The sequence below is a fragment of the Tiliqua scincoides genome, chromosome 2 (assembly GCF_035046505.1).
Source record: "Tiliqua scincoides isolate rTilSci1 chromosome 2, rTilSci1.hap2, whole genome shotgun sequence".
Taxonomy (NCBI): domain Eukaryota; kingdom Metazoa; phylum Chordata; class Lepidosauria; order Squamata; family Scincidae; genus Tiliqua; species Tiliqua scincoides.
The window spans coordinates 141,718,956-141,746,884 of NC_089822.1; the positions used below are offsets into that span (position 1 = coordinate 141,718,956).

The 27,929-nt window shown below is 43.9% G+C and overlaps 1 protein-coding gene across 4 annotated transcripts in view; it reads left to right on the forward strand.

The window, feature by feature from the left end:
- Nucleotides 1-3,295: 3,295 nt before the first annotated feature.
- RAB5B (RAB5B, member RAS oncogene family) overlaps nucleotides 3,296-27,929 on the forward strand; it is a 29,661-nt gene continuing 5,027 nt past the window's right edge. The window contains exons 1-6 of one of the 4 annotated variants that reach the window (XM_066613916.1): nucleotides 3,313-3,359; nucleotides 4,767-4,839; nucleotides 19,267-19,565; nucleotides 20,708-20,859; nucleotides 22,530-22,652; nucleotides 27,070-27,163. In XM_066613916.1, coding sequence (XP_066470013.1) covers nucleotides 19,403-19,565; nucleotides 20,708-20,859; nucleotides 22,530-22,652; nucleotides 27,070-27,163 — 532 coding nt within the window. In that variant the 5' untranslated portion in view covers nucleotides 3,313-3,359; nucleotides 4,767-4,839; nucleotides 19,267-19,402. Of the gene's footprint in view, nucleotides 3,360-4,766; nucleotides 4,840-6,114; nucleotides 6,138-16,613; nucleotides 16,682-19,266; nucleotides 19,566-20,707; nucleotides 20,860-22,529; nucleotides 22,653-27,069; nucleotides 27,164-27,929 lie in introns of those variants that run through there. The other 3 variants (XM_066613915.1, XM_066613918.1, XM_066613917.1) reach the window with 3 other exon arrangements.

Here is a 27,929-nt window from a genome sequence, read left to right on the forward strand (position 1 = left end):
AAACCTATACATTTGTGTTCTTTTTGGTAGCTTTTTGTCTAACAACAGTTTTCTAAAATATTTTGAAATTAGTTTATAAATCATTAAAATATTTGTAGTTTTAACATGTACTTCTCTTTCTCTTGAAGCAGAATTGCTCAAATGCTTCTCTTGGGGTCTTGTCTGAACTGGCCTCTTGCAGACTGGATGCTAAGTAACCAGGGCTGTTGCCTGCCCTACATTTCATTGAAGCAGGAATCCATGATAGTGCCATCATATTTCTAGCAACTCCTTATCAGAATAAGTTGGGTTTTTTTGAACCACTTTGAGTCTGCTTAAACTGAAGTATTTGCTTATATATTTATTTGTATCTAACTCGTAGAGGAAGGAAATTAATGGAAAGGGACTTTGCCACCTGCTGCTCACCATTTCAGCCCCCTGAAAAGCCACCCCCAAGAATTGGGGCCATCAGAAAGATGGCGCATAGCGGGGGGGGGGGTGCAGAGGAATTTGACTAAATAAGTGGTGTCTTGCACAAGCAGCTGCTGCTTGCCCATGGTGCTTCCATTTGATTTAGATTGATTCCCCCCCCCCTTCACCTCTCATGTTACATGCCAATCTGATCCTGGACCCTCAGGAACGACAACTTGGGGAGTGCAGCAGAGGAGGTAGAAAAGCCCATCCATGAACTCACAATTTTTTGGGCTGTCTAATGTATATAGTTTTTAGTTATTTGATGCATCTTTGTGCTCTGCTTTTCAGCTGATAAGGCTCTCAGAGCAGCTTACATAAAATCAGAACAAGGGAAAACTACAATAGAAAAGATGATTGTGAAGATATGCCTTGCTGGCCTCCTCGCTCGTCCTAACAGCAGTTGTGTGACTATTGTGAGGGGCACAGAAGAGGTACCAACAGTGGTTTTTTGCTTTATTGAAGCCCCAATACTATTTATAGCTTTTCAGCACCGATGCAGCTGTACAGGGGGGTATGCACTGCATCCTGCGATGGGGAGCAGTCATGGAGGCCTCTTCAACGTAAGGGAATTCTGTTCCCTTACCTCAGGGCTGCATCGGCACTGGAAAGTCGGATAGGACAAGGCCTAAATTTTCTTTCTTTTCACAGAGCAAGTGGTGCTTCTATGGTAGTATATGTACAAAGTAAAGAAAAAACTGTCTCCTATAAAATAATCCCAGTAGGTGACACTTTCTTTTCCAGCCCATAGCAGGAAGGGGGCAGATGTTTGAAACTGGTGACTGGCTGTGGTGAAGGACTGGATGTGGGTTAATAAAACGAAACTTAATCCAGACAAAACAAAGGTACTGTTGGTCAGCAAGAGAGCTTATTAAGGATAGGAGCTACAACATGTTCTGGATGGGGGCGTGTTCCCCTTGAAGGAACAAGTGTGCAACTTGGAAGTGGTCCTGGACTCAGGTTTGACTTTGGAGAACCAGGTGATGGCTGGCCATTCTGGCTGTAGACTTGCAGGAGTATGATTGGATGAGGCAAACTAGTGTAGTTTGATACTTTTCTGTAACCAAAATAAAGCTTTTACTAGATCAGGCTTGATATCTTTTGAGACCCATTCTTCAACTGAAGCTATTGTTGCAATCCTGTACTGTACATGCATTCCTGGGAGTAAGCCTTTGAACATTGTGGACCTTACTTCTGAGTCTACATTGTACGACCCCTCCATAAGATTGCTGTGCTAGAATCACCTGTGAACTAGCCTTAGCTAGAAGTGTTTGTTTTCAGTAAGGTAGGATTACAGCCTATGTCTTTCTGAATGCAAAGGGCCTACTTCTGAATAAAATAACACAATTTTCAAGCACCATTAGCCATAGCAAATTTTGCATGATGCTTTGAAGGAGGCAGATTTTACCAGTGTTGTTCAAGCACTAGTTGCATCCTGTTTGGGTTGCTATTATATATTCTAGTGGGGGCTGCCCGTCAGGTTGCTCTGGAAACTTCACCTGGCATAAAATGTGGCAGCCTGGGTCCTAGTGAGGGCCTGTTGTTTTGACCACAGTGTATCATTTCTTTTATCATCTTCAGTGGTTACCAGTATATTTCCAGGCCCAACACAAGGTCCTGGTTATGTCCTTTAAAACCCTACAGGGAGGGAGAGCTGGGTCACCCAGCTGGTTAGAGTTGCTCTTATTTCCTATTTATTTGTTTCCTACCACTGGTCCATATCTGATGGCGATACACGAATTGATGAGCAGTCAACGGGGCTTTCGCAGCCAGCCAGCTGCCTCCCTTCCTGCTTGCCTGCCCTGCGAGACATTCTAAGACAGACCTGCCTTTCCCTGCCCTTATTCAGTTCTTTTTCAAGTACCCCTAAGGTCCTGGCAAGACCCCTGGGGGGTCTTTGTACCCAATTGGGAACCACTGAATCAAGGCCTTCTACTGCAGCCCTGCCCTTATTCAGTTCTTTTTCAAGTGCCCCCAAAGGTCCTGGCAAGTACCCCCTGAAGGGGTCTTTGTACCCCAGGGTGGGAGCCACCGCTGTATGGCACTGGCAGCCCCCTGCCCTGGCTGGCTGCAGGGGGGCTGCTTATGCCGCCAGGAGCGCCTCCTGGCCCCGTGTGCAGCTGCCTGGGTGCGAGGCCGGCCCTGCGCGCTGTCCCGGGCCGCCGACGCTACCAGCGGGCTGGGGAGGCGCCTGCGCTGAGGAAGCCCACGCACGAGACTGTGCTGGCGGTTGAGGAGGCCCAAATTCCAGCCATTGGGGCCCGTTGGCACAGCCGCCCTTCCGCTGAGGAGGTGGAAAGCCGCACACACCCCGCTGTCCTCTTTCCCTCTGCTATTCCAGTCCCGGAGCGCCGGCTACCGGTGACAGCGTGATCGTTGATTGGGCAAAAAATAGTTCTGGCCACGCCCACCCGCTCGCTTGTCAATCACTTCGGCATCGAGGATATCTTGGCCAGGGATTGGGCCTTGGCAACCGAAGCGCGGGTCGTGATTGGTTGGAGACGGCAGACGGCCCCGCCCTATTAGGTCACCTTATTTGTTGTTTATGAAACCCCTGGAGGTGGTGACCTTTTTACTGGCTGATGCGCTTGTCAGTTAACGAAATACCTGTCCCTCGGCCGGGTTGGGTGCTTTCTAATTGGCCGTCTCACCTCTTCTACCCTATTGGTGCAGGAACCGCTGCCCGTTCTTCCCTCTCCTGCGCCCCAATTGGCCAGGCTGTGCAAGGGTGCGGCTTCGCGAAGGATGATTGGTTGCGAGGGCGTGCCCGCACTCCAGGTGCCCACTGCCGACTGGCTCGGAGTGTTCTCTTGCTCCGCCTCTCAGCACAGAGGTGGGTTTGGTTGAGGTAGTTTGTTTGTGTGCGAGACAGTCGGGGGCCGCGGAGGGGGGAGGAAGAGGCGTCTCAGGTACCCGGTGGGGGCCTTAGGCCGCAGTGGTTGCCTGGGTTACTCGAGGGAGCGGGGGTGGGGTTCCTTCGAGCACTGGTTGCCTGGTAACCCTGGGAAGGGGGTGGTGAGGAGGAGAACTAGTTGGGCCCTTTGGGTGGGGATGAGACGGGGGTGGGCTTGGCGGCTCTTGGCCATGAGGGAGGGCAATGGCTGTGGGGGCGAGACGGGGAGTGGAGTGGGAAGGTGGCGTGCAGGGCTGAGTGTGGACGCAGTGGTGGGGCCTGGCTCCCTGCTTGGCCCCTCAGAGCTGTGCTCTTGGAAGCTGCCTGGACGTTGGCAGGAGCAGTGGAGCTACCCCTGCGAGATGGGGAAGGGGAAGGGGACGACGACAACTGAGAGTCTGGCTCCTTGGCTGCCTGGGCCTGGTGGTACTTGTTCTTTCCTTGAGGAGCTGACTGGGACATAGAGAGTGGCATGTGGGCCGCAGGGGGCCTGGAGAGTAGAGCGAGGGCTGTGCTCAGCGTGGGCCTGCACTTCATGTGTTCCTGTTCCCTTTGAGGTCCCACTGGGGCAGAGGTCTTTAGGCTGGCTGACTTTTTTCCAGTGGAAATGGTGCAGCGACACCTAGATTGTTAGGGTGGCTGTATTGATGGTTTGTGGCTGCAATCCTAACCACACTTTCCTGAGAGTAAGCCCCACTGAACAAAATAGGACGTACTTCTGAGTAGACCTGGTTAGGATCATGCCCTGTGTGTGTTTGTCTAGTGATGTTCCCAAAAAAACTGGTCCTTTGGTTAGCCTTGACTTAACTCTACCATGTATTTTTGGTGTTCAAGGATCTTAAAGGCGATTGCTTAATACAGGGGTGGGCAGACTTTTGACTTTAGGGATCCTCGACCTTTAACAATTGTGTAGGAGTGAGAATTTCAGTAGGTGCAGCTTGTCTTCTGTGAGAGGACAAGCTGCACCTGCTGAAATTCCCTATTCCAGTGTTTCTCAGACTGTGGGTTGGGACCCACTAGGTGGATCCCCATTCATTTCAAAATTTTGTTCTTAATATATTTGTATTGGTGCTACCATGGTGTGTGACTGCATTTGGGGTAATGTGGCAGATCTGTACTCTTAACAGGCTACTATGTATATTCTTTTAACAATGATAGTAAATGGGACTTATGCCTGGGTAAATGTGGTAGGATTGCAGCCTAGGATTGTGAAACATTTTCCTGCTTGATGATGTCACTTCTCATGGGTCCTGACAGATTCTCATTCTAAAAAGTGGGTCCCGGTGCTAAACACTTGAGAACCAGTGTCCTATTCTATATAATTGTTAAAGGTCCAGGATTCCTAAAGTTGAAAGTCTACCCACCCCTGACTTAGTTTCACCAACAATTTCATGCTTTGGATGTGTCCCATCTTCATTTTTAGAATCTTGATCTGGCGGCACTGACAGATCTTATTAAAGCTTCCTGAACCTGCTTCTTCAAGAGTTTTGACATCTGTAAGCATCTTGTGTTTTGTGGAGATTACCCCCACATATAAAACTAGGATAGTTGTCCTAAACTGATTGTCACAAGATCTGGGCTCAGCTGCTTGAATGGTTGAAGCTGCTGTGCTCAGCCCTTTTCATGTATTAGTGATGTTGAAGCACCTCTGTGTTCCCCTAGTCAACTAGAAACTGTTTGTTTTTTAACTGTGGGTACCTGGGGGAAGCAAAATACATTCGAGGCTTCATTGTGCTCTTCAGAGCAGAGCAAAGCTGCCTATTGTGATCAGCATTCATAGAGAATCTTTTGATTCTGCTTAGTTCACAGTTGTGCTTGGGTGTGTGTGGTGCTTCCTCTAATCCTAGTAATTATCCCCCTAGATATTCTCGAGATGGTGGCATAAGGAATTCATAGATATTTCTCTGCTTTAAGGGGATGTATAATCTGTTCTCCTTACAGCTTCTTATTAAAAATGCATTGATGCAAGGAAGCTGCCCAGAAAACCAAACTGAAGAAAAATGAGATTCTTTGTTGATCTGGTATGGGAAAGAAGCAGAAGTACTTGGCTGGAAGTACTTCATGTATCATGTATGTGCTTCATAAGGTTTAATAGAGTTCTATTATCTGGTGGAATTTGCAAATGTCAAAGCTAAAAACGTGCTTTTGGACACTGAATTAGTTAAAGTGAATGCTTGTTTCCATATACCACATCATGGCACTCTTAACTATTTAGGATTTTGTGTTCTTTCTCACATTGGATTTTCTTTCCCATGTGGGACTTCCTTGGTATCACTAGGGTGTGGAATCCAGTACAGCATCAGTTGCAGAACACTGAAGGAAAGGAAGTGAATCATGGAAGTTAGATTGCAGAGGGTTGTGAGGTCATTTGGTGTGGGCTTGTCCTAGAATTTTTTTGTCTGTTCTGAATATGGGAAATGATAAGCCTTCTATTGTTTACTGATAGTACACTTTTCCTTAAGAGGTTATCTCTCCCTAGTTTTGTCCTAATTGTTCCTAGCCACTGTTACCACTTACTGTTTTGCTTGCCTGAAGACAGTTGAGTAACTTCAAAATGTTTTCTCCAAGTGGGTGATTGTATATGCTGGATGACTTACTCAGACCATGTCAGCTGTTTATGGTCTGTGAGTTCTTAAGGGCTGGATTTTTCCGTATTCATTGTGGTATTGTGCCCCTCAAAGCTTGATTACTAAGGGGTGTAATTCAAATCAAGGAACCGATTTGGATTAAAACTCTCTCAATACTAAACCAATTCTTAAGCTGAGTGGTAAATGCTTTTGAAACATTTTTGCAGGTACTCTGTATATATTTTTCCTATCCAATTTCCTATCTAAGTTGGAATTAATAGTTATCCATGTTTGTTTTGCTACCATTCTTGAGTGTACAGTACAGTGTACAGTACAGTAACCCTGCTAACTGGGTAAGAGGCACTTTCTAAGTGGGTGCTTTTCTTTTTAGCGGGGGGGGGGGGGAGAAGAGTAACTGGCCCTCCTCACCCAGCACTGTCTTTTCTAGTGGCTGTCTGCTGGTGTTCTTTTGCATCCTTTTAGATTGTGAGCCCTTTTGGGACAGGGAGCCATTAGTTGTTTGTTTGTTTTTTCTCTGTAAATCGCTTTGTGAACTTTCTGTTGAAAAGCAGTATATAAATACTGTTAATAATAATACACATACAGAACAAATTTGAGCTTTTCCTCTATGATGGATAGAGCAGTTCCAGAAATGGGGAACTTTGTTTGTTTCCCCATTGTTTGTTTGTTTTCTCCATTGTTTTGTTCCAGTAGTCTGGTTGGCTGAAAATGGATCAGCCTCTTTCTCTACTTGTCACAAATCTTCATCTTTTCACTATATAAAAAGCTTTCTGTTGTCTTGCCCGTGAAATGTTTTGGAGCCCAACAGATTATTGGAAGGAATGGAGGGTTTTTCCATTTTCTTCTTAGTGAAATATCCAGCTCTCATGGTTACAAGGATAATCTTGGTAGTTTCGGTGGAACATATGCAAAATGCTGTGAAAGCAAGCAGGAATCCTAGATTTTTTGTTTTGTTTATAAGCCTGCTCTGCTTTAAGTACTACATAATGGAGCTGAGTTGTCTTCCTGCCCTGCTTATGAACTTTCTTGAAGTCTCTTTCCACTTCTGGAAGTAGAATGCTAGAATTGATCAGGTCTGGTGGAATAGCTCTCATGATTTACAGTGCTAGGGTTCTTGATTGACCCATATCAAAATCCAGACCACTTCCTTCCTTGCATTGCAATGCATTGAGAATTGTCACAAGTGATGTCCTTTGCCTGACTGCAAAATTGAAAATAAGTCTCACCCTTAAGGAAATGAGATACTCTCAAAACCTTAAGTTAAATCACATGTACTGTTCCGTTATGGTTTATTTTTAAGTAATTATGGACTATATCATTATCAGGTGTTCTCTGTTGGTGGGAATTGCATTGAGGTCTAGGGAAAGAGGTTCTCTCAGTGGATTTCAGAGCCTGAGGTGTTTAGAGATTTGTCACTGCTTTGATTTGAACCCGAAAGACTGTAAGTCATTGTAGATTTTTGAGCACTAGGGAAATGGCTCGCTCTGTTTGTCTATCTCAGAAGATGTTGCTGCTGCTTCTCTCATTTGCTGCCCTTCAGGTCATCTCTGTGTAGAACCTATTATACTGGCTGAGCCTTGAGGTTGGCAAAGGCCTGCAACATGACTGCCAGATCCAGATAGGGAAGAGAATTGCTTATACCAGTAGGTTGAGAGTTGAAGGCAGTTGGAAAACCAAGCCGGTTTTTCCCCCATGTTGAAGTTGGCAAACTGCTCACCATCCAGAACTTTGTCAGTGATAGTAAAAGAAACATCTTGGGCATTGCAGTAATTCTTTCTTGAATCTTAAACAAGTTATTAAATAACCTCTGTGCTTGCTTTGGACCATGTGTTGTACACACCATTTACAAGTTAAGACTAATGTACGTATGCCTGATAACACTGGTATTTAAGAGTTTGCTCCTGTTTTGCGAGAAAAAGGTTGAGAATTTATTAGGGCTATGCATATTGCATTGCATGCCCATACTTGACTCTTGCATGTTATGCTTAATTTATGTCGGCGAGCAGACCTGTTGGTTTTGGCACGCAAGTAAATTGTGGAAGGGCCAGCATATACAAACCTGTGTCCCCATTGTGTGATGAGCGTATGTACACAAAGATGGGGCTCATCCTTTAGAATTGGAAAATGTCAGTTCTGCCTTGCTGGCAACAAAATAATAGTATAAATAGTGAAATTCTGGTCTGTATGGCTATACACTTAGTATGTGCTTCAGTTCTCTCTTAAAGTTTAATATGGGAGACAACTGTTGGATATCACAGTTATCAGTCTGATAACTAGCAGTGTAATCATTGAGGATCTAGAATAAAAAATTCTGTTAAGAATGAATGCTAATTAGTCTTTTTAAAGCTTTGTGAGTTAGCACAGAGAATATCCTCTGCACTATCATCTATCTGAATCTTATATTGATATGGTGGGCAGTCATAATCTTTAAAGAGCACTCTTTTTGTGTGTGTGTGTGTGTGTGAGAGAGAGAGGGGGGGGCTTCATTTACCTGTCTCTTATGGCACAATCTAGCTCCAAAGTTGAGCATGGAAAAATTTGAAAACGAAAGGGCCTAAGAGTGATGCTGGCAAGCTTGTAGAAAAAATTGGACTGAATATTTGCTTTTGCTTAGCTGTCTATAGCCTCCTGCTGCCTTACTGTGATGCAATATTGCTGGCAAACTTCAGTTTCCCATCTTGCTCTGCTAGTATTTAAAGACTTTCCTTTCAAGCCTAGAACAATAGGATGGGGTAAACATGTAATCTCACCTCTTCCAGGCCTGTCCTTGAATTGGTGCATGCAGACCCAGTGCAAATAACTCTGTTTGTAACTATTGTACTAAACAATTTACTTGCTTAGAGGAATAAAGGGGTAAAGGTACCTTTAAAGGACTTTAGATCAAAGTCCCTCAGTTGGTGGTACTTGCCAGTTGCATGCTCTGAGATCTTCAAAACATTTAGGAGCCAATGGAGCTGCAGGAAATATTTGAAAACAGAAATTAGTTGTAGTAGCAGCTACTGGTGGCAGATTGGGTTCAGCATGTTTTCCTTTAACCAGACAAGATCTGGTGATTTTGTTGAACTAAACATCTGTGAGGGAAATCAGATTATGTTGCATGAAGAATAAATGCATAAAGATGCTTGCATAACCATTGCCGTTTGTGAACTGGGTGACAGGGACTAGATCAGAGAAGGTAACACATTCACTAGTTGGGGGAACTGTGCAGGTCTGTAGGATAAGGAACTGTGCAAGGCGCAGAAGGCCAACCTATAACTCCATCTGGTATCTGAGCATTTAACAGATTTTCTGCAACTGTATGGACTACTACAGAATTAACTCTTTTATTGTGTGAGAATGTAAGAAGAGCCTTGCTGAATTAGGCTAAAGGCCCATCTGGTCCACTTTGCTGGATCTCAGAGTGGCCCACTTATGGGAGTGTCGAAGAATATATGATACCTGTATCCCTGTTGCCACTCCCTTGCATTGGGCATTCAGAGATAGGCTGCCTTGAAAACCCAGAGGTTGCATACAGCCTTCGTGACTTGTAACCTGTGATTAATTTCCTCCATAAATCTGTTGAATCCAATTTTAAAGGCATCTAGGCCAGGTGCCATCACAACATCCTGGAGCAAGGAGTTTCACGTATTAATTATGTAATGAGTAAGGAAATATTTCCTTTTGTCTCTTCTGATTTTCCTCTCAGTCAATTTTAGTGCATGCCCTTGGTTCTGGTATAATGGAAGAGGGAAAAGAACTTCCCTCTATCCACGTTATCAGTCCCATGAATAATTTGCATCTCAATCATTTTCTTCTTCAGACACCTTTTTTTTTGGACGAAGTGCCCCAAATGTTGTATCCTTGTTAAGGGAGGTGCCCCAGCCCACTAATCATTTCAGTTTCTCTCTTCTGCACCTTTTCCAGTTCTGCTATAGCCTTTTTGAGATATGGTGATCAAAACTGGCCACTATACTCCAGATGTGGCCTTACCATCAATTTGTTCAATGGCATAATAATTGTTCGTTTTATTCTGTCTTTTTTAATGATCCTGACCACTGAATTGGCCTTCTGCACACTGGGTCTACGCTTTGATTGAGCTATCCTCCACCACCCCAGGATTGATCTCCAGAACCATCAGAATATATGTGACATTTGATTTCTTTCCCCAATGTGAATCATTTTACACTTACACTGAAGCAGATCTACCATTTTGCGACCCATTCCCCTAGTCTGGAGAGATCCTTCTGGAGTTCTTCACAATTTTTTCTAGACTTCACCACCCAGAAAAGTTGCCTGCCAAACCTGGGCACCTTGCTCTTTATCCCCAACTCAAGGGTATTTATGAACAAATTGAAAGGTGTCAATCCCAAGACCAACACTTGGGGCACACTGCTTTTTACCTCAATTCATTGTGAAAATTGCCCATTTATACCCACTCTGTTTCCTGTTTAGCCAGTTCCTAATCTATAGGAGAACCTGTCCTCTTATTCCCTGATTGTTGAGCTTTCTTGTTCTGCATCTTTTGAAATTTTGTGAGCTGCCCTGGAAATACTTGGGTGCTAAAAAGCAAAATTTAACATTTTTCAGAACTGAAAACTGAGATTCTTTTGAACTTCCTAAAGATCTCAAAGATCTGGCCTGCCACCCAGAGTCATCCAGCCTGCCCAGAGCTTGGCTTGGGAGGTGAGGTCTCCTGCCCTGCTCGCCATGCGCTTGACTGGGAATGGCAGAGCCGCCATTCCCCATCTGGCACATGGCAAACTGGGTGGGAAGCCTCACCTCTCAAGCTAACTTTGAAACAGCTACTTCTGGATCTTGGCAACGACATGATGATGTCATTGTCAAACATCTGGCCACTTTTCCCACAAAGGTTGCTGAAACCATCTGTCTCTGGGCAGCGGCATACTTAGGGTAATTGACACATGGGGCAGAAGCCAGGTCTACTCTGTTCAAAGTCAAAGGTAGACCTGGTCTCTGCTTTGAGGTTCCCTGGAAGAGGCCAGATCTACCAGCTATTTGAAGTGAAGGGTAGACCTGGCATCCACCAGAGGGTCTCAAGGCAGAGGCTAGGTCTACCCTTCAAGTGTCTGCTCAAGGCAAAGGCTAGACTTGGCCTCCACCTTGAGATCTGTGGTCATTGGTCACCTTGAGGGCCACTGCTGTCCCCACCTTTGGTACGCCACTGGCTCTGAACTTGCCTGACTTATTTACACTCATGGAGACTTCTGGGCATGTAAGGCCTTCATTTGATACTTGGCCATCTTTTTTCCTGTGTATCTGGTCAGTCAAACCAAGTGATTGTGCTGCCAACGGTGTGTGCCTCACTTCCATATGAGTGAGAGCATTATTTGGGAGTTAGCAGAACATCCAAGTTGTGGTACTCTGCGGCGGCTAACACAGGACTCTGCCCTGGAGATAATGGTATTTCTGTAACTTTTTATTCAAATAATATGCTTCCAAGTAGTAGCAGTAGAAAAGACTCTTAAACCTCTAGGCCAGAGAAATAAACCCAACTTGTGTTATGAACTTTTAGGAGTGAACTGCTCTTCTTATCCTTTATGTGGTTGCTGTAAGTTCCTTCAAGGTGGGAGTGATCAAGAAAGAAGAGACTCCTTTGAGGTGGAGACCACTGTGACCTGCATCTTAGTATGTTGAGGCCTCATGCCAAAGTATTAGCAAATCAGATTCTCATGGCAAGTAAATGCACACAAATAGAGTGAAAGTTATTGAATCACTCTTTACATCTATTTAATCAGAACTACTTGAATGTCATAACTTGGCCTGCCTGCACTAGTAAGTGTTTGAACCATCCCTGAACCCTCCAAGACTTTTGTTCTGTTCTTTATATGCAGAGTGTTCCATATGATCTGTGTCTGCAGTATCCCTGCTGCTCATAGTTAGCTTTCTCTTAACCTCCACAATTATTTGCCCTTGCTTACAGCACTGCTATGGGGGTAGGGGAATATTTCAGGCTTGTGGTGGCTGCCCTTTCAGCAGTGCCATTTCTGCTGTAGCGTTGCTTTGCAGAACACCTATCAGCTGCTGGACTGTGAAGTGTGCCTTGGTAAATGCAGTGCTGCTGATAGGGCAGCCTGTGCAATAGTTGCTCTCTTCCTTATCTTGAAATTATGATCAAACCCTGCATATTTTCTCTTGTCATTTACAGCTAGTGAGTTCCTAGGTGAGAACAAAGTGCTTATTTTTGGTCATTACCTGCCAGGATATCACTCTCTAATTAATGACATCACTTCCAGCCCTCAGCAGGTGCCATGAAAGCTATTCAGCACATTTGCGACTGCCATTGCAGGAGCAGCACATTGCCAGACCAGTGCTTCAGTTTCATTACTCGAGCCACACTGGAAGGGTTGGTTAGTAAAGTTTTTAATTTATGTAAGGGCTGGTGTTGATTCATAAACATTAATGAGACTGCCCTAGCAAAATAAACTATTTTTTCCCTTCTGTGACTAAATGATGTCCTGTAGAAATGCAGTGATAATAGAATCACTGCACACTGGGGGAGGGGGGAAGAAGCAGCCTGTAGGGTATAGCATCTCCCTCCCCCACATCCTTTCTACTTCAGTTATTTTCTGATTGATTTTTTTCCCATAAGTTGCTCTAGGAGCACTGTTGACTGAAGATCAGGGTACAAATGCTTTATATAAAATACCACAGACACCCGCCTATAAGTCACTCTCACAGATAAGTTGAGGATAGGCTTTGAACCAAAATCGTTGAATGTGGCATGACTCTTGGATAAATCAGTGGGAAACTTGGGGGGGGGGGTGTGCCTGACAAATTTTTGTCTGAATCTACCGGAGACCAAATCCTGAAAAAATAACCTACCAGTACTTGTTACCTAAGACCAGTGGTTTTCAAACTCTCATGGAGAGTTTGAGCCACTGTAAGTGCTTGCGGGGGTGGGTGGAGGCAGCGGCACGATCCCCAGGATCGCACTGCTCAGGGGGCTGCAGGGGCTTGGGTGCACTTACCCAAGCCTCCTCCAGCCTCCCCATGGTGTGGAGAGCCCGGTGCGACCTTTGGCAGGGCTCCCTGCAGCAGTGAAAGTAAAAGCAGAGCGATTGTGATCTCTCAGCTTTCACTTTCACTGCTGTGGGGAACCCTGTCAAAGGTCGCATGGGGCTCCGGGCACCCCAGGGAGGATGCAGGAAGCTTGGGTAAGTGCTCCCAAGCCCCTGCAGCCACCTAAGCAGCATGATCCTGGGGATTGCGCTGCTACCTCCTCCCTGCCACCAGGCTGCCCCTGCCCCTTAAGGGGGCAGAGGCCAGGGCCCACAGGCTGGGGCGTCCTGACACCCCAGTTTGAAAAACCCTGCTTAACTCTGTTAGGTAGCAACTGTTACCTACCAGTACAGCCTCTAATTTATTTAAAAAATTCATAAAAGATCCTAAGATACACTTTTATTCATTAACTTTTTAAATTCTAGTCTTCACAACCTTTTTGTAAACACTCCCAGAGTAAGAACACTGTAAACATACCAGTAGAACCATTCATCAAATCCTTCTTTAAGGTTCCTGGTGTGTTAAGCCAGAGGCTTAACATATAACACATAACTGGGAGTGTGCAATTCAATCACAGCAGAGAGACAAGCAGCAAGGAATGACTGAGCAAGTGCAGCTGCACATAGTTGCAACTCTGTTTACTCTGTGGACAAATTGCTTTCCATGGGTGTTATTCTAAAGCAGGGGTATCCAAACTTTTTGGCAGGAGGGCCACATCATCTCTCTGACACTGTGTCAGAGAACAAAAGAATTAAATTACATTTCATATTTGAATAAATTTACATCCATGGTGTAGGCTTCCTCATGAGGAAGCTGCTTGAACCATTCACTAAAGAGGTTATACTATATCTCCAAACCTAGATGTGATAGGGCAAAACGGATGCCATTTTTGGAATCGGCACCCCAAATGTACCCAGGAATTGGTGTAACGTTTAAGGAAGCAAAATGTGTGTTGGCCTTCGTAATCATTCCGGAGGCACCGCTGTATTGTAAATTGAATTCAGTAGTGCAGTGGTTCCCAAAATGGTGAGTCACAATGCACCAACCAGGGAAACACGTGCCCCTGTCCCTTTAAGGGGAAGGATGAGGGAAAGGCAGCAGTGTGATCCCCAGGGTCATGCTACTGCAGGTAGTGGAAGGGATTTATTTACTTTTCAGCATTCTTGTGGAGTGCTCCCCTTGCTTGCAAATATCTAAAAAAAGAAAAAAGGGGCACTTCTGGTTTTCATGATGAAACAGGAAATGCCTTTTTTTCTTTTTAAAGGTTTTTGCAGGCCTCCCAGGACTGCAGTGCTGGCTGCAGGTAAGTGAAAAAACCCCTACCAACCCTGGTAGCAGCATGATCCTGGTGCCTTACATTCAGAACCTTATATTTGCCTTCCAGCCCGCTCCCTCAAACACACAGAGCCATGGTTAAACATGCTGCTGTTGGCTGAGATGCCACCAGGTGTTTGTAATTGTTGGTTGCCTTATCAGTCACCCACATGCTCTGTTGGCAGCAGTCATAAAGCCAGCATATAGTGAACCTTGTTTTACCTGGAGAGTTCATCATAAAGTGATTTAAGTTGCAGTCTTGTCCACACTTACTTGGGAGAAAGCCCCACTGACTATAGTGGGACTTACTTCTGAGGAGACATGAATAGGATTGTTCTGTGAATTGCATTGGAACCCCATCATAAAGTGGGGACCTACTGTACTATGTGAGGAAGACTTCAGGATGTAAAACCATACTGTGAAGTTTCTTTGAGGATCTTGTTACAAAAGACTAATGCCAGAACAGGTGTGGTGGTAAATAAGAATTACTGCAAAGTATTTCTGTGTAACAGTATAGCTTACAAATGAAAGATGCTCAGAGAAAAAGGAAGGAAAGAATAAAGTAGAATAAGGAAAGAATCCAGATTAGATTAAGGATTAGTTTGATCATTTTAGTTAGCTTGGATTAGTTGATTTCTTAACTTGATTTTTAAAATTCTGAGAAGGGAAGGACTTGCTTTGTAGAGTGTATATATACCTTCTATTTCTGCCAAAAACCAGAAGAATTCCCTGGCGGTGGTAATCCTGGTGTCTTAATATTGGGCTTCAGTTTGCTATCAAGAACAACCAGTTCATCTTTTCTGATTTGATAAGTGAGAATGTACATCAAACATCAGAATACATTTCATACCTCAAGAGTTTACAATAAGGCTGCTCTGAATTTTTTTCCCCTGGCAGCGATAACTGTCATTTTGTATGTCTGTATGCAACTTCTTTATTCTGAAAGGAATGCTTCAGAGGCTGGGAGCCTTTCACTGTGAAATCAGTCCCTTCCCATCTCCTGGCAAAGCATGTACCAAGAAGAAGTTTATTGTAGACTGCTTTCTTTTAAAAGTGGCAGCAACCAGTCTAAGGAGGTGAATGTTCGCATGCCCTCTTGAAAAACTACTGAAACAGAGCCCCATTGTGGCAGGAAAAATATTTTGTGAAAGAGTCCCCATCTTAACTTGATCTAGGTTTCTAAGATGGGAAGTTATTTGCTGACACTCAAGAAGCTGTATTGCTCAGGGATTCTCTGGGTTCTTACAGAGTTGTCTTAAGGGAACATGTATTGGTGCATGTGACTTTTAATAAAGCTTTTGGGCCCAAACCTATCCAGCTTTCCAATGCTGATGCAGCTGCAATGCAGACCCAAGGTAAGGGAATGAACCTCCATGATTCCCCCCCCCCCACTGCAGTATGCAACATGCACCCGTTGGCATGGCTTCATCAGCACTGGAAGGTTGGGTAGGATTGGGCCCTTTTATTGCACACATCCTATAGGTTATCTTAAAATTTACCTAACTTTATGAAGAAGGCAAGTGCTTTCCTTTTGGGGTGGAAAATTTCAGTCTGCTGGTAACTATTCTGTGTGTTGACTGTGGGGCACACTTGGTACCTATGACCACTTTAAAAAAAAAATTGTGGACAGGCAGTGATCTCTGCATAAAACCAAGTGCTGTGTGACACTTCAGCAAGCTTCCCCAAACAGGCTGGAGCCAGCTGTTCTGGCCTCTTCTCTAGAAATGCATAGGGTTCTTCCAACGAAACTTGGACAGGATGTCTGCAAGGTCATTGCTCAACTACTCTCTTGGGAAAAGACAAGAGCTTGAAGAAGCCTAAATGCGTAATATTTGCTTTGCTACTTGATAACATCTATGCTCGGGTTTTAACTTTGTTGCACATTGATCTTGGTGCATATTGCAGAGAGACATCTCTAAGGAACTCGTCTTTTTGTTATCCAGACTTGGATAGCTTAAATAAGAGGGCTATTTTGTATTTGACAGGGAACACTTATGTGAATCCTGGAGTGTTTCCTGTTGGGCTTTGACTTTAGCTGTAGTTTTGGAGGGAAGATAAATTTGGCAGCAAGCTTACTCAAAACTAAGAACGCTATTGGTAGTTAAGTCTTGCTGTCAAGGCTGGTATCAGAAGTTGGACACTAGCCAACAGATGATACAAACAGGCTCCAAAGCTCCCCAAGCAGCAGGGAGTGACAATTCAAGTTGCTCAGCTAAGCAATGTGCACTGTCACTGCTTTCTTCTGCCCTCTACCTGCAGTTGGGCTTCCTCAGAGGCCCATGTGGTGCTGCAGAGGCCCTCCAAAGAAGCCAGTTCATGGAGGACAGAACTCTTGTTAGAGGAGGTTGCTGAATGCTCCTCTGCCTGCCCTGATGGTACTGAAGAGAGCACCCTTCAACTGCTCCATTCTCCTCTCACCCATCTGAGCTGAGGAAGAGTAAGTGATCTTGGAAGTCATTTCATCTGGGTGGGGAGCACAGAAATGAGTGTGCACATACAGGGGCTGTAAGAGCTTCAGACAGGGCTTAATCTGAGGGGGACCCCCAGACCCTGGTGCTGGCACTACCTTCTATTCACTCTATTTTTAAAGCACTACTACTTTGTGGATACTAGAGTTTCTTGAAATTAAGGGCAACAGACTCTGCTTTTGTACACATGTTTGAAAGTGCCCTCTGAATCAAATCCAACCCGCTTGAAAAGTTGTGTTAAAGAAGTCTAGTCTAGCTTTTCACATGAGTTGTATTTCAGTTGTATTGGGTCAATAACAGAACATTTTATTTGGCCTTGGGTTTCCGTTACTGGAAAGAAGCTTTGTCACCTCACAGTGGCAGTATCTACAATGTGAACAATTTCTAAGGCCTGAAGTCTGGAATGGTCTGGCTATTGTTTCCAGCCACCTGATGGTACTTCATTTGATTCAAGTTCCAGTCCATGTTCTTCTATACATATGGTGTGCCTGACTTGTTCTGGCCAGCAACAACATACAGTACTGCAACTAACTGTAAAAACAGTAACACAACTAATATTATCCAGCTGTCAAAACAAGTATGTCCCAATCTTTAGCTCAGTTGCAAAATTTTTCTTCTCATTGCAGATTTGTAAGACCACCTGACAGTTTCTTGTACATAATTATGCATACAAAATTATGCTTGTCATGGATAGAGGGATGTTCTTTTCCTTCTCACACAACACCAGAACCAGGGGACATCCACTAAAATTGAATGTCTGGAGAGTTAGAACAGCCAAAAGAAAATTTCTTTACTCAGCATATAGTCTGTGGAACTCCTTGACACAGGATATGGTGATGGCTTCTGGCCTAGATGCATTTGAAAGCAGATTAGATAGATTCTTCTATGCTCTTATGTTCTTGCATAGCCCTGTAGATAATTTGAGAAGCTGACTGTATTTGTGTGTGTTGGTGGGGCCTCATCTTGCTTTGTTTCACACCAGATAGTTGTCTCCAAAGCATCTAGCTGAAAAGTGAAAGTTTAGATGTACTGCTGACTCTCACGCTCATGTACTGTAGTAACAGATTTTCACTTAAACCAGCTTAGTGGGTCTGGTTTGACCAGCATTTTGAGATAGTTTTTGTACTCTAGCAGAGTTAAATCTGTAGTCCTGTCAAATCATTTCCAATATCCAGGGGAGCTGCAAACTTGACCTTTGACTTGCATGTGCGGGTGTGCTAAGTACTTTAGTCCACCTGTTGGTATTACTGGGGATCCACAGAACAGCTCCCAATTTTATTTGACCACTTTCACTTTTTGCACCTCCATTGTGAAATAAAGTATTCTGTAAACTATTATAATCCTGCCCCTTCTGTTTTTGTGTCCAGAATTTGAGGTAGCAAAAGCTAAACATGGAAGGGAAAACGTTGGTGACTTTGCTCATTATTGCCTCCATCACAGAGATCAATCTCTGTTAGAAAAAGCAAGTAATATGATGGGATACTTGTTGCATCAAGTATATACACTGGCAAGTAATGCATGTATTTCCAATAAGTGAATTGGGGGGCAAAATAAACACTCAGAGCAACTTATACCTGAGTTTAAACATATTCTTAAGTATCTCGTCACTTAAGCTTCTAATGGTTTGAAATCTCCATGCCTTTGTGTTGAAATTCACTTTTGCTAGTGTGGTGTTTAATCTATAAAGCAGACAGTTTGGTGTGAAGAAAAACTTAACAGAGGATTAAGAAAGGAGCACAAGCATGTAGCACTTGACTGTGCGGCTTCTCAACTGACAGCTGCATGTAGGCCTCAGTGGTGGCCTGGCTTGAGCTCCTGGTGAAACTGAGATGTTAAGCACAGTCGCAATGTGCCATTCTGGGCCAGGTCAAGGTTCTTGCCCTTGCTCTTGGTACACATGATGTGATGAGCACTCCAGTTCAGGAGCTGCTTGCTACATCTTGAGGAATGTGAGCAAGAAAAACATCTGCAGGAATTGCTGATTCATTGGTCATAGAGCTCTGCTGCACATGAAAATGCTCTGCTCCCCTTGTCCTGAAGGTAGAGACTAGCTTGCTTTGGGCTATATGTGAATTTAGAAAATAAAAATAAAAACACTTGCCTCTTCTGCAGTAAGTTCTTGGAATTATGATGTTTTGATTCCTGAATATGTCTGTAGGTAAAATGCAGGTGATACTGGGAATCAGACTGTCTCCTTGCTGAGTGTAGTGCAACACTAGATCGTGTGGTCTCTGAGCATGGGGTTACTGTGTTCATTATGGACCGCATGTTGTCCTTCCCTGCTTGAATATTCACCAGGCATCTATTTTGAAAGAATGCATGCTCTTCTCTTAAGTTTCCTTTTAGCAGGATTATAGTGTTCTGTTTCACAGATGGAGGCACTGAGGTCAGGTATGTCTTGTCTCTTCCATGTTGTTCCCATTTTTCTGATGTTGTTTGATTCCTCAGTCCTACTAAATCTGACATACCTTTATTGTACTTGCATCCAAGCTTCCACAGTGTGATTCCTATGTCAAGTACATTAACCAATCTTTCCTCTTTTTTTAATTTCCAGAAGGCACTGTTGACTGTTTTTGGAAGAAGTGGTCCTTCTGTTCCAAGCCATCCTTCCCTTGTGCTCCCAAGATCTGGTCAGTGGCTGGTAGGCTTTTGCATCGGCTGGGGCACAGGCTGCTCTTGGAATTCAGGCCATGACCAGCAGAGGAGCCACTAGGCCGAATGGTCAGTCACAAGCCAGCAAGATCTGTCAGTTCAAGCTAGTACTACTAGGTGAATCGGCAGTCGGCAAATCTAGCTTGGTGCTGCGTTTTGTCAAGGGACAGTTCCATGAGTATCAGGAGAGCACTATAGGTGGTAAGTGAGTTTTCAGGCATCTCTTCCCTGCACTTATCTTTTTGAGCATGTGCACAAATGAGCATAATGAAGATTTTTTTGTAAATATGTCCCAATATTTCCCTGTAGAATGCTTTATTTAAGCCGTTAACGTCATCAGGCATCCTGTATCATAGTTGTGTGGCTGTTTTCTGGGGAAAGGAATTTTTCAGAAGGTGCATTTGTTGAAGGAAGAGATGGACATCAAATCCAATATTAAGCAGGGACGGGGTAGAAGGGAAATGTTACTTTTCAACATCAGAGTTTTGAATGTAGGGAAATGTTCAAACATGAGGTTCATGCACCTACAGTTTGAAGTGACTACAGTTTCAAGAAGGCTGCTCGTTTGTCTTCTGTGCATAAACAGGCTGGATTTGGCATGTGCTATTTGTAGGTCAAAAGATTAACATGCTCCTTTCACATATGTGTACCTGTGTATTACCTATGACTCAGTTTTGTACTTGGGTTTTCTAATGTTGATATTATAACGTCATAACTGTATTTAATAGCACACTGTGCTCTGTCTTATGGTGATATGGTAGCTCAGGGTTGTCAAACATAAGGCTCGGGAGCCGGATGCAGCCCACAAAAGCTTTTTATCTGGCTCTCAGGCTGTCAGCTGCTGAGCAGTGCTGAGGTGTTACTGCTGAAAAGGCGGTCCACTTGAAAATTGGGGTGTTCCATATCTTGAAATATGATCAAGAGTTGCATATTTTATCTTCTGTCATTTGCAGCTAATGAGTTTCTAAGTGAGAAAAAGTGTTTATTTTTGGTTATGACCTGTTTAATGACATCACTTCCTGCCTAATGACATCACTTCTGACTGTCAGCAGGCATGATGAATGCTATTCAGCCCTCTGTATGAAACAAATTTGACAACCCTTTGGTAGTTAGTTCATGTTAGCAAAATTTCAGTGAATTACGTTCAAAAAAAATTCATGACTAACTTTCATTGAAAGTTATAGGACAATCTAGTCACAATTTAACTTATTGATGCTAATGGTGCTTAGTAATGACTAAGTTAGTCATATTTAGAGCACAGTGCTTGAAATTCTGATGTTTAAGCTTTAATATATTTGTTTTGGTGGACTTCTAAGCCAACTCTCCACCTTCTTGTTTCACAGCGGCCTTTCTCACGCAGTCTGTCTGCCTAGATGACACAACAGTAAAGTTTGAAATCTGGGACACAGCTGGTCAGGAGAGATATCACAGTTTGGCCCCTATGTATTACCGAGGGGCCCAAGCTGCCATTGTGGTGTATGATATAACCAACCAGGTAAGCCAGCTCTGTGTGCTCACTAGTTGGGTTAAGAGTCAGCCTCAAGGTCAAAACCCACATTTCATACAATCACAGTACTGGACTAGGCCCACTTTACATTTTTTTGAGATCCCACTTAAGAGGAAAATTGTTGGAAGGCAAGATCATCTACAGCATAATGGATTGTTATTGCTTAAACTCAATGGGTACCTCAGTTTATTATTCACAAGTAAGACCCTACCTGACTGAGCTGACAGTCTCGTCCTCATGAAACATCTGATATGGAATCAACTTCCTCACTTATCTGGTACCTTTATTTTCTAAAGACCACAGATTCCAGTGTGTGATTTTTGAAGCAAGCAAAACATAATCTGCTTAATGGGTTGTGTTAATACAACTCAAAGAAGTATTCTGTAAGGCAGATTGCTTTACTTTACAACTTACATCCTGATGCTTCCAAAGAAACTTGTTCAGAAAATCCTGTTGAATTCAATGGGATTTACTTTAGCAGCCTCTTCTCCCCCCTCTTGCACAATCCTATGTATGTTTAATTGGAAGTTATCTCTGTTAAATGGAATTTACTGTGTGTGTGTGTGTGTGTGTGTGTGTGTGAGAGAGAGAGAGAGAGAGAGAGAGAGAGAGTGTGTATAGGATTGCTGCACATTTTACCAGGGAGTAAGTCTTCTCAGTAGTATTTCTGAGTACTGTAGTAGTACTGAGACAGACTTGTGCTATCTGTCTCTGATGTCATGTTATGCCTCTTCATCAGGGCCAATTTCCTGCTCCTCTCCCTCAGCTCTAGTGGGAAGTTGGGAGAGGGGGATGGGTAGGAATAGTCCTTGTAGGTGTACTGGATTTCAGAGGATCCTGGAAGACCTGGGCAAATGTAGGTACAATCTCCTCCTGCCATTCTCTCCCACTCCAAACAGCTATGGAAGGAGAGCAGGGGCTTGTTTTGGTGCTGGGTGAGCAAGCAAGATGCTCAGAATGTCTCTGTAGCTTAGTGCTCAAACAGCAAACTGCCAGTGGGTGGGGGAAGCATTCTGAACACCTCTGCTGCCCAGTGTCAAAATGACAAACTCCAGCTCCTCAGCTTTTTAGCAGGAGATGGGAGTAGGGATTCCCCCTGTAGTTGCACTGCAGTCCCTGAGACTAGGTCCAACTGCTATGATTCCTACCTCCTCCCTTGCCCCAAGGTGGGAGGAGAGCTGGGACTACTTTTGCCTGAAGGTGAGGTACACGTAACTTTGGAAGGATAGTGAGTGGAAATGTGTATCCCTGACAAAATTGTGTACTCTTTTTTTCCTTGCTGCTTGTTTATGGAGTATACATATAGCAGTGAACCATGATTTCCCATGTATACACATTGTGTGAATTGTTCATTTCTTTCACACTGGGGGGAACACTATAGGAATTCACGGTGGTAGAAGTGTGTTTGCTAACTCTCATAAGTCACTTCTAGACTTGATAATATGAAAGGGCTGCTGAGATTACTCATTTTGGCTCTTTTGTCAAGAATATTTTTTTCCACAGTCTTTAGGATCTGCCTTTCATGATGTCTCATCATTGTATGTTGGACAAAGCCCTATCCTGTGTGTTGTGCTGAGGTGTACGACAGAATTCAGGAGCAAATCAGAAGTGTCTTTTGATTGTATTCCTAACACTTTTGGCTCTTTCTCCTCTGGTAGGAAACATTTGCACGAGCAAAGACATGGGTGAAAGAACTCCAGCGGCAAGCAAGCCCCAACATTGTCATAGCCCTAGCAGGAAACAAGGCGGATCTTGCCAACAAGCGCATGGTAGAATATGAAGTAAGTACAGTTTATCAAACCCCTTGGCTGCATTTAGTGCTTTTTCTGGGCAACTGGAATCCTTGATAACTTGGCTTCTATAAGCCCGAGACATGTGCTCAGCCATATAATTCCCTCTTATGTTACAGAAGAAACTTAGATACTCTGTAACTTTGCTAGTCTGGCCAGTTGCGACTCCAACATATTTCTTCTGTTACCCTGCACATCCCTGATCTTGTCTGATCTTGGAAGCTAAGCAGGGTCAGGCCTGGTTAGTACTTGGATGGGAGACCGCCTGGGAATACCGGGTGCTGTAGGCCTATACCATAGTCTTTCGAGACTGAAGGTTGCCAACCATATTTCTTCACAGTTTCTGTTCTGGTGGGCAACGGTCAGGTCAAACATAATTGCACTCACCTTATACTGAGTGTGTTAGTGTTTAGTGTTGGTGTTTATATACTGCTTTAAAAAAAGTTCGCAAAGCAGTGTACAGAGAAAAATCATATAACTAAATGGTTCCCTGTCTCAAAAGGGCTCACAATCTGAAAAGATGCAGAAGACTACCAGCAATAGCCACTAGAAAGATGACTGTACTGAGGTGAGACAGTTACTCTTCCTCTGATAAACAGAAGAGGAGCACCACTTGCAAATGTGCCTCTTTGCCTTGTTAGCAGGGTATGATAATTAGTCATATGAACAACATGGAGGGGCTAGGACCTATGTTGAGGGAAGAATCTCCCATCTTTTAAAAGTAACTAATGGCATGGGCTATGTTTGAAATTCTGGTGTTTCAAATTCTGGATGCAACCACATAGAAGTAGTAATATCTAACAGGATGTTCCCACCATTATAGGCACCAATTCCCAGAGACCCTTGTGATTTCCCATTAACATAATAGTGCACTGCCACATTTGCTGGCATTGCCAGGAAATACAAGCAGTAACTGCGGCAGTGCTAGACCATATGTTTTCTCTATGAAGAAATTTCAGGTATCTGAATTAGTTCATGGACTTTTGTGGTGACTATCCTTTTATCTTTAAATGTTTTTTTAATGCACAGGTAGTATCTTTTTTAAAAACCTATTTCCAGCTTCACATCTTGGTCTGAAGACTGGTGCACGCCGTACACTCGTTTGCATAAGTGCACACTTTCCTGTCTCCGTGATCAAGTTTTCTTGCCTGGACCATTTAGCAAATACTGCTTTCATGATTTCCAAAATGTTTGTCACATGTAAAGGGCTGGAAACTTTGCCTTAGTAAAATCTGTGAATCTTAGTATTCTGTGAATAATTCATGTTCCATCTGACATGGAGGTAGAATGCAGTCAGTGCTCGTTATACACAGTGTAATAGGTAGCATACACTAAAGGTAGCATTCTTGAAAGTGCTACCTGTTCCACGCACAAGACTAGCTAGGCAGGTGGGGCTCAGGGATCTCTATGTGTGGATGAGACAGTGTGTTGGGGGCAGGGGTTTAGATTTGTTAGGCACTGGGGAATGTTTTGGGACAAGCCAGGCCTGTACAGAAAGGATGTGCTTCTCTTGAACCAAAAAAGAACCAGACTGCTGGCATGTAACATTAAAAAGGTGGCAGAGCAGCTTTTAAACTGAACACTGGGGGAAAGCTGACAGGAGCAGAGTGTCTGGTTCAGCAAGGGGGCTAGAGAACAACAAAAAAAATGAGAGTAGGAATTTATACTGGAAGCATGATGGGACATGACAACTGGTCCAGCAAAATGAAAGGCTATGAGGATAAAGGCTCAAATAAGCAACCCTTCTTGGGTGACCCCCCCATACACAGGCGCTTGTACGCAAATACCCAGTCTCTGAGCAAAGATAGGAGAGTGGGATTTTTGATGGCTGGGGAAAACATTGATATAGTGGGCATATCCCCCAGCCCCCATATCCCCTGGGGGCTGGGGATAAGAATAAACCCTCAGTTTGGCTGTACTTGTCGTAAAAGGCAACTAAACAGCCACCGGGTAGATGGGACTCCTTAACCTGGGAAGGCAGCTCATCTGAGAGAAGGAAAACTCTGATCCTAAACCTCCACTGCCTTGTGGCTACATCCAGTTATGGAAAAGGCTTCAGGAGTCAACCACAAGGCAAAATTCGGAGCCAGAGTCCCTGAGGCAGTTCATGGCTGAACAGAGTCACATTCTGGCAACTCCTATGATGCCGCTGGAACCAACTGTATTGGCTTCTGCCTTTCCATTGGAGCCTTTCAGCAATGTGGAGAGGGGGGGATTTGCTGCATGGGTAACAGTCTATCCTCCATATCTACTTTACCCAGGCTTCGTGCACTGGAGAGGACACTCTGTTCCAGAACCACTATTCAGAGCGTGATACCATATTCTTCCGAGACTGAAGGGTGCCAACCTAAGTGGGCCTAATGGAAACCTGGTGGAATGCAGAGAACAGTGGGAAACCACAATCCCAGGCTATAAATTCTATAGGAGGGACAGGGATGGGCGTGTTGGGGTGTGTGTGACCATATATGTCAAAGAACGGGTAGAATCTAGCAGGGTTGAGATTGAAGGGGGGACTGATTCCACCATAGAATCACTGGAGGTTAACCCATTTCTTCCCAGCCCACAGGTGTACACATTGTTCCCTGTTGCATATATGCAGCATTGGGCAGAAATGGTTTAAACTACCAGGCCCAAGGAGTCATGTAATAGTGGGGGCCATGCTATCGTCCTTTGGACCAAAAACCTGAACAGGACCTCAAAATGAGGAAACTAATCAGGGAGGTGTCAAAGAAGGATAGGGTAATAATGGGGGACTTCAATTACCCTCATATCAGTTGGGTCAATTAGTGCTGTGTTCATGGAAGAGAGGTTTCTTGCATGCTAAATGACAGCTTAGAGCACCTAGCCATGGAGCCCACTAGAGGACAGGACTCTAAATTTAATATTGTGCAGTACGCAGGACCTGGTTAGGGATGTAAATGGGTGTTGAACCATTGGATCAGTGACCATGCTGTGATCTGTTTCATCATGCATGTTGGAGGAAGAGTGCCAAGCAAATATGCAACAAAAACCCTTTACTTCCAAAGGATTGATTTCCCTCAAATGAGGAAGGAGGGTAGTTAGAAGTTGAAAGAGAAGGTAAAAACAGTCCAGTCTCTCCAGAGTGCATGGAAGCTGTTTAAAACAGTAATAAAGGCAATAGTTGTAGAGGAAGTGTATATCACAAAGAGAGAAGGGCTCAGCTAAGTCTAAGAGGGTGCTGGTATGGCTAATGAGCAATGGATGAGATGGACAAGGAATGTTCTTTTTCCTCTCACGCAACACCACAACTAAAATTGAGTGTCGGGACATCCATTAAAATTGAGTGTTGGGAGTGTTAGAACAGATAAAATAAAATATTACTTTACCCACTGTGTGATTGTGGAATGCCTTGCCACAGGACATGGGTATAGCATCTGACAGATTTCTGGAAAATCTGTGATGGAAAACTCCATCACAGGTTTCAAGCCATAATGGGTATGTATAGTCTGAGATTAGCTGCTTGCTCATCATGAGGGCTGGTGTAGTCCAAGTTAAACCGAAGTGCAATCTGGTGTCTTTGTTGGGGGGGGGGGGCATGCAAGGGTAAATAGAACACCAGATGCAGAGGAATGGCAGTGAGATGCAAATACCTTGTGTGCTCCCTGAAGCATCTGATAGGCCGCCGTGAGCTGGACTAGATGGGCCATTGGCTTGATCCAGCAGGGCTTATGCTATATATTGAGAAACAGTAACACAAAATGCCCGAGACAGTAACTTGTAGACTTCATGGCACCATAATTAATGGAGCTTATGTAGGAATACAGAATAATGGATAGGGTAGAGCTTTGGCATAATCAGATCCTCTGACAGCTTAACTGAGAGAACAAAGAGCATCAAAGTCTTCCCTGGAAAGAAAGTCTGCTCCCTCTGGTTTATGTATATCTTTAGACTGCCTTGTTCAAGCCTCGGTGAGGTTGTATTATCAGAGCAGTTTACTTCCTGTGAACACAGAATTATAAATCTAAGGTAGAAACTATGGACCAATTACTGTTTGCTCTCTGCCGAGACTTCCTATACTTTAACCTTGGAAACTTATTTGTATTTGGTTAACATCCAGACCCCATAACCATGCAGGATACCAGCTTACATGTTGGACAATATGATCTGCCTATTGTTGGAAGTTTCACTCTGTTTTGATAAAATGTATTTTTTTAGTCCTGGCAGCTTGCTATCGAGTGCCTTGCTCTGTCCCTATTTCTCCTTCCAGTTTTCAGATCTGCTCCATTGCTGCTGTGTAGAATTGGATACCCCAGTTTGAGGGTATATTTTTGTGTATTGAAGATGAAAATTTAAAAACTCTGCCTGCTCACTTTATCCTGTTTAATCCACAATGTGCAATCCTGTCTCTTCACTCTAGCTTTTGCTTTTGTCTCCAATTCTCTTCTAGGAGGCCCAGGCCTATGCAGATGATAACAGTCTATTGTTTATGGAGACATCAGCCAAGACAGCAATGAATGTTAATGATCTCTTCCTGGCGATAGGTAACTAAGATTGCCTCAACATGTTTGTTAGCGGGGTGCTGGCTCTACAAAAGCTCCCATAGTTTCATATTGGGGCCAGCACTAAATCCTATTTCTCTTGATTTCCACAGTTGTTACCCCACAGCTCCTGGTTACGACTAGCACAGTGCTAGATTCCCTTTTAACTTGTTCTGGTAGATGCAGATAATAGTGGAAGAGAATGAGAGGCTACTTGCAGATATTCCTTCAGACCTCATCTTGCGCGTTAAACTTCAGAGCCTTTCTTAGCATACTCTTTTCAGACATTATGTACCATATTCAGACTTCAGATATTGGACACTTGTGGAAATGACATGCAGGCCCTAGGCTGCACGGAGCACTTTGTATAGCTACTGTGCCATTGATAAGGTGGAAGTTCTCAGGGCTGTTTTCCCAAGTCTCAAGGACTTCAGAATTGGGAGTGAGGGAAGAGGAAGTGCAAAGGACCATGGCCTGTTTTGACCCCATTGTTGGAGAGTTGAACCTTGCATGAGTCTGTTCTGCCATGCACCACCATCAGGGAAGTACTGCAATAAATAGTAGCCCGATTAGTTCCAGAGCAGAGCTAAGCTGCTGCTGTTGATGGGTGTGGAGTTTGGCTTCTTCTAGTCTGATATTCTATTAATCTCCCACATTCTTCAGAATAAGAACATATCCGTATCTATAACATGAAGGTCAGAACTACTGTAGCTGCTAGCCAGTGCTGAACAATCTTATGTTGGACAATAGGTATCATTAAATAAATGTT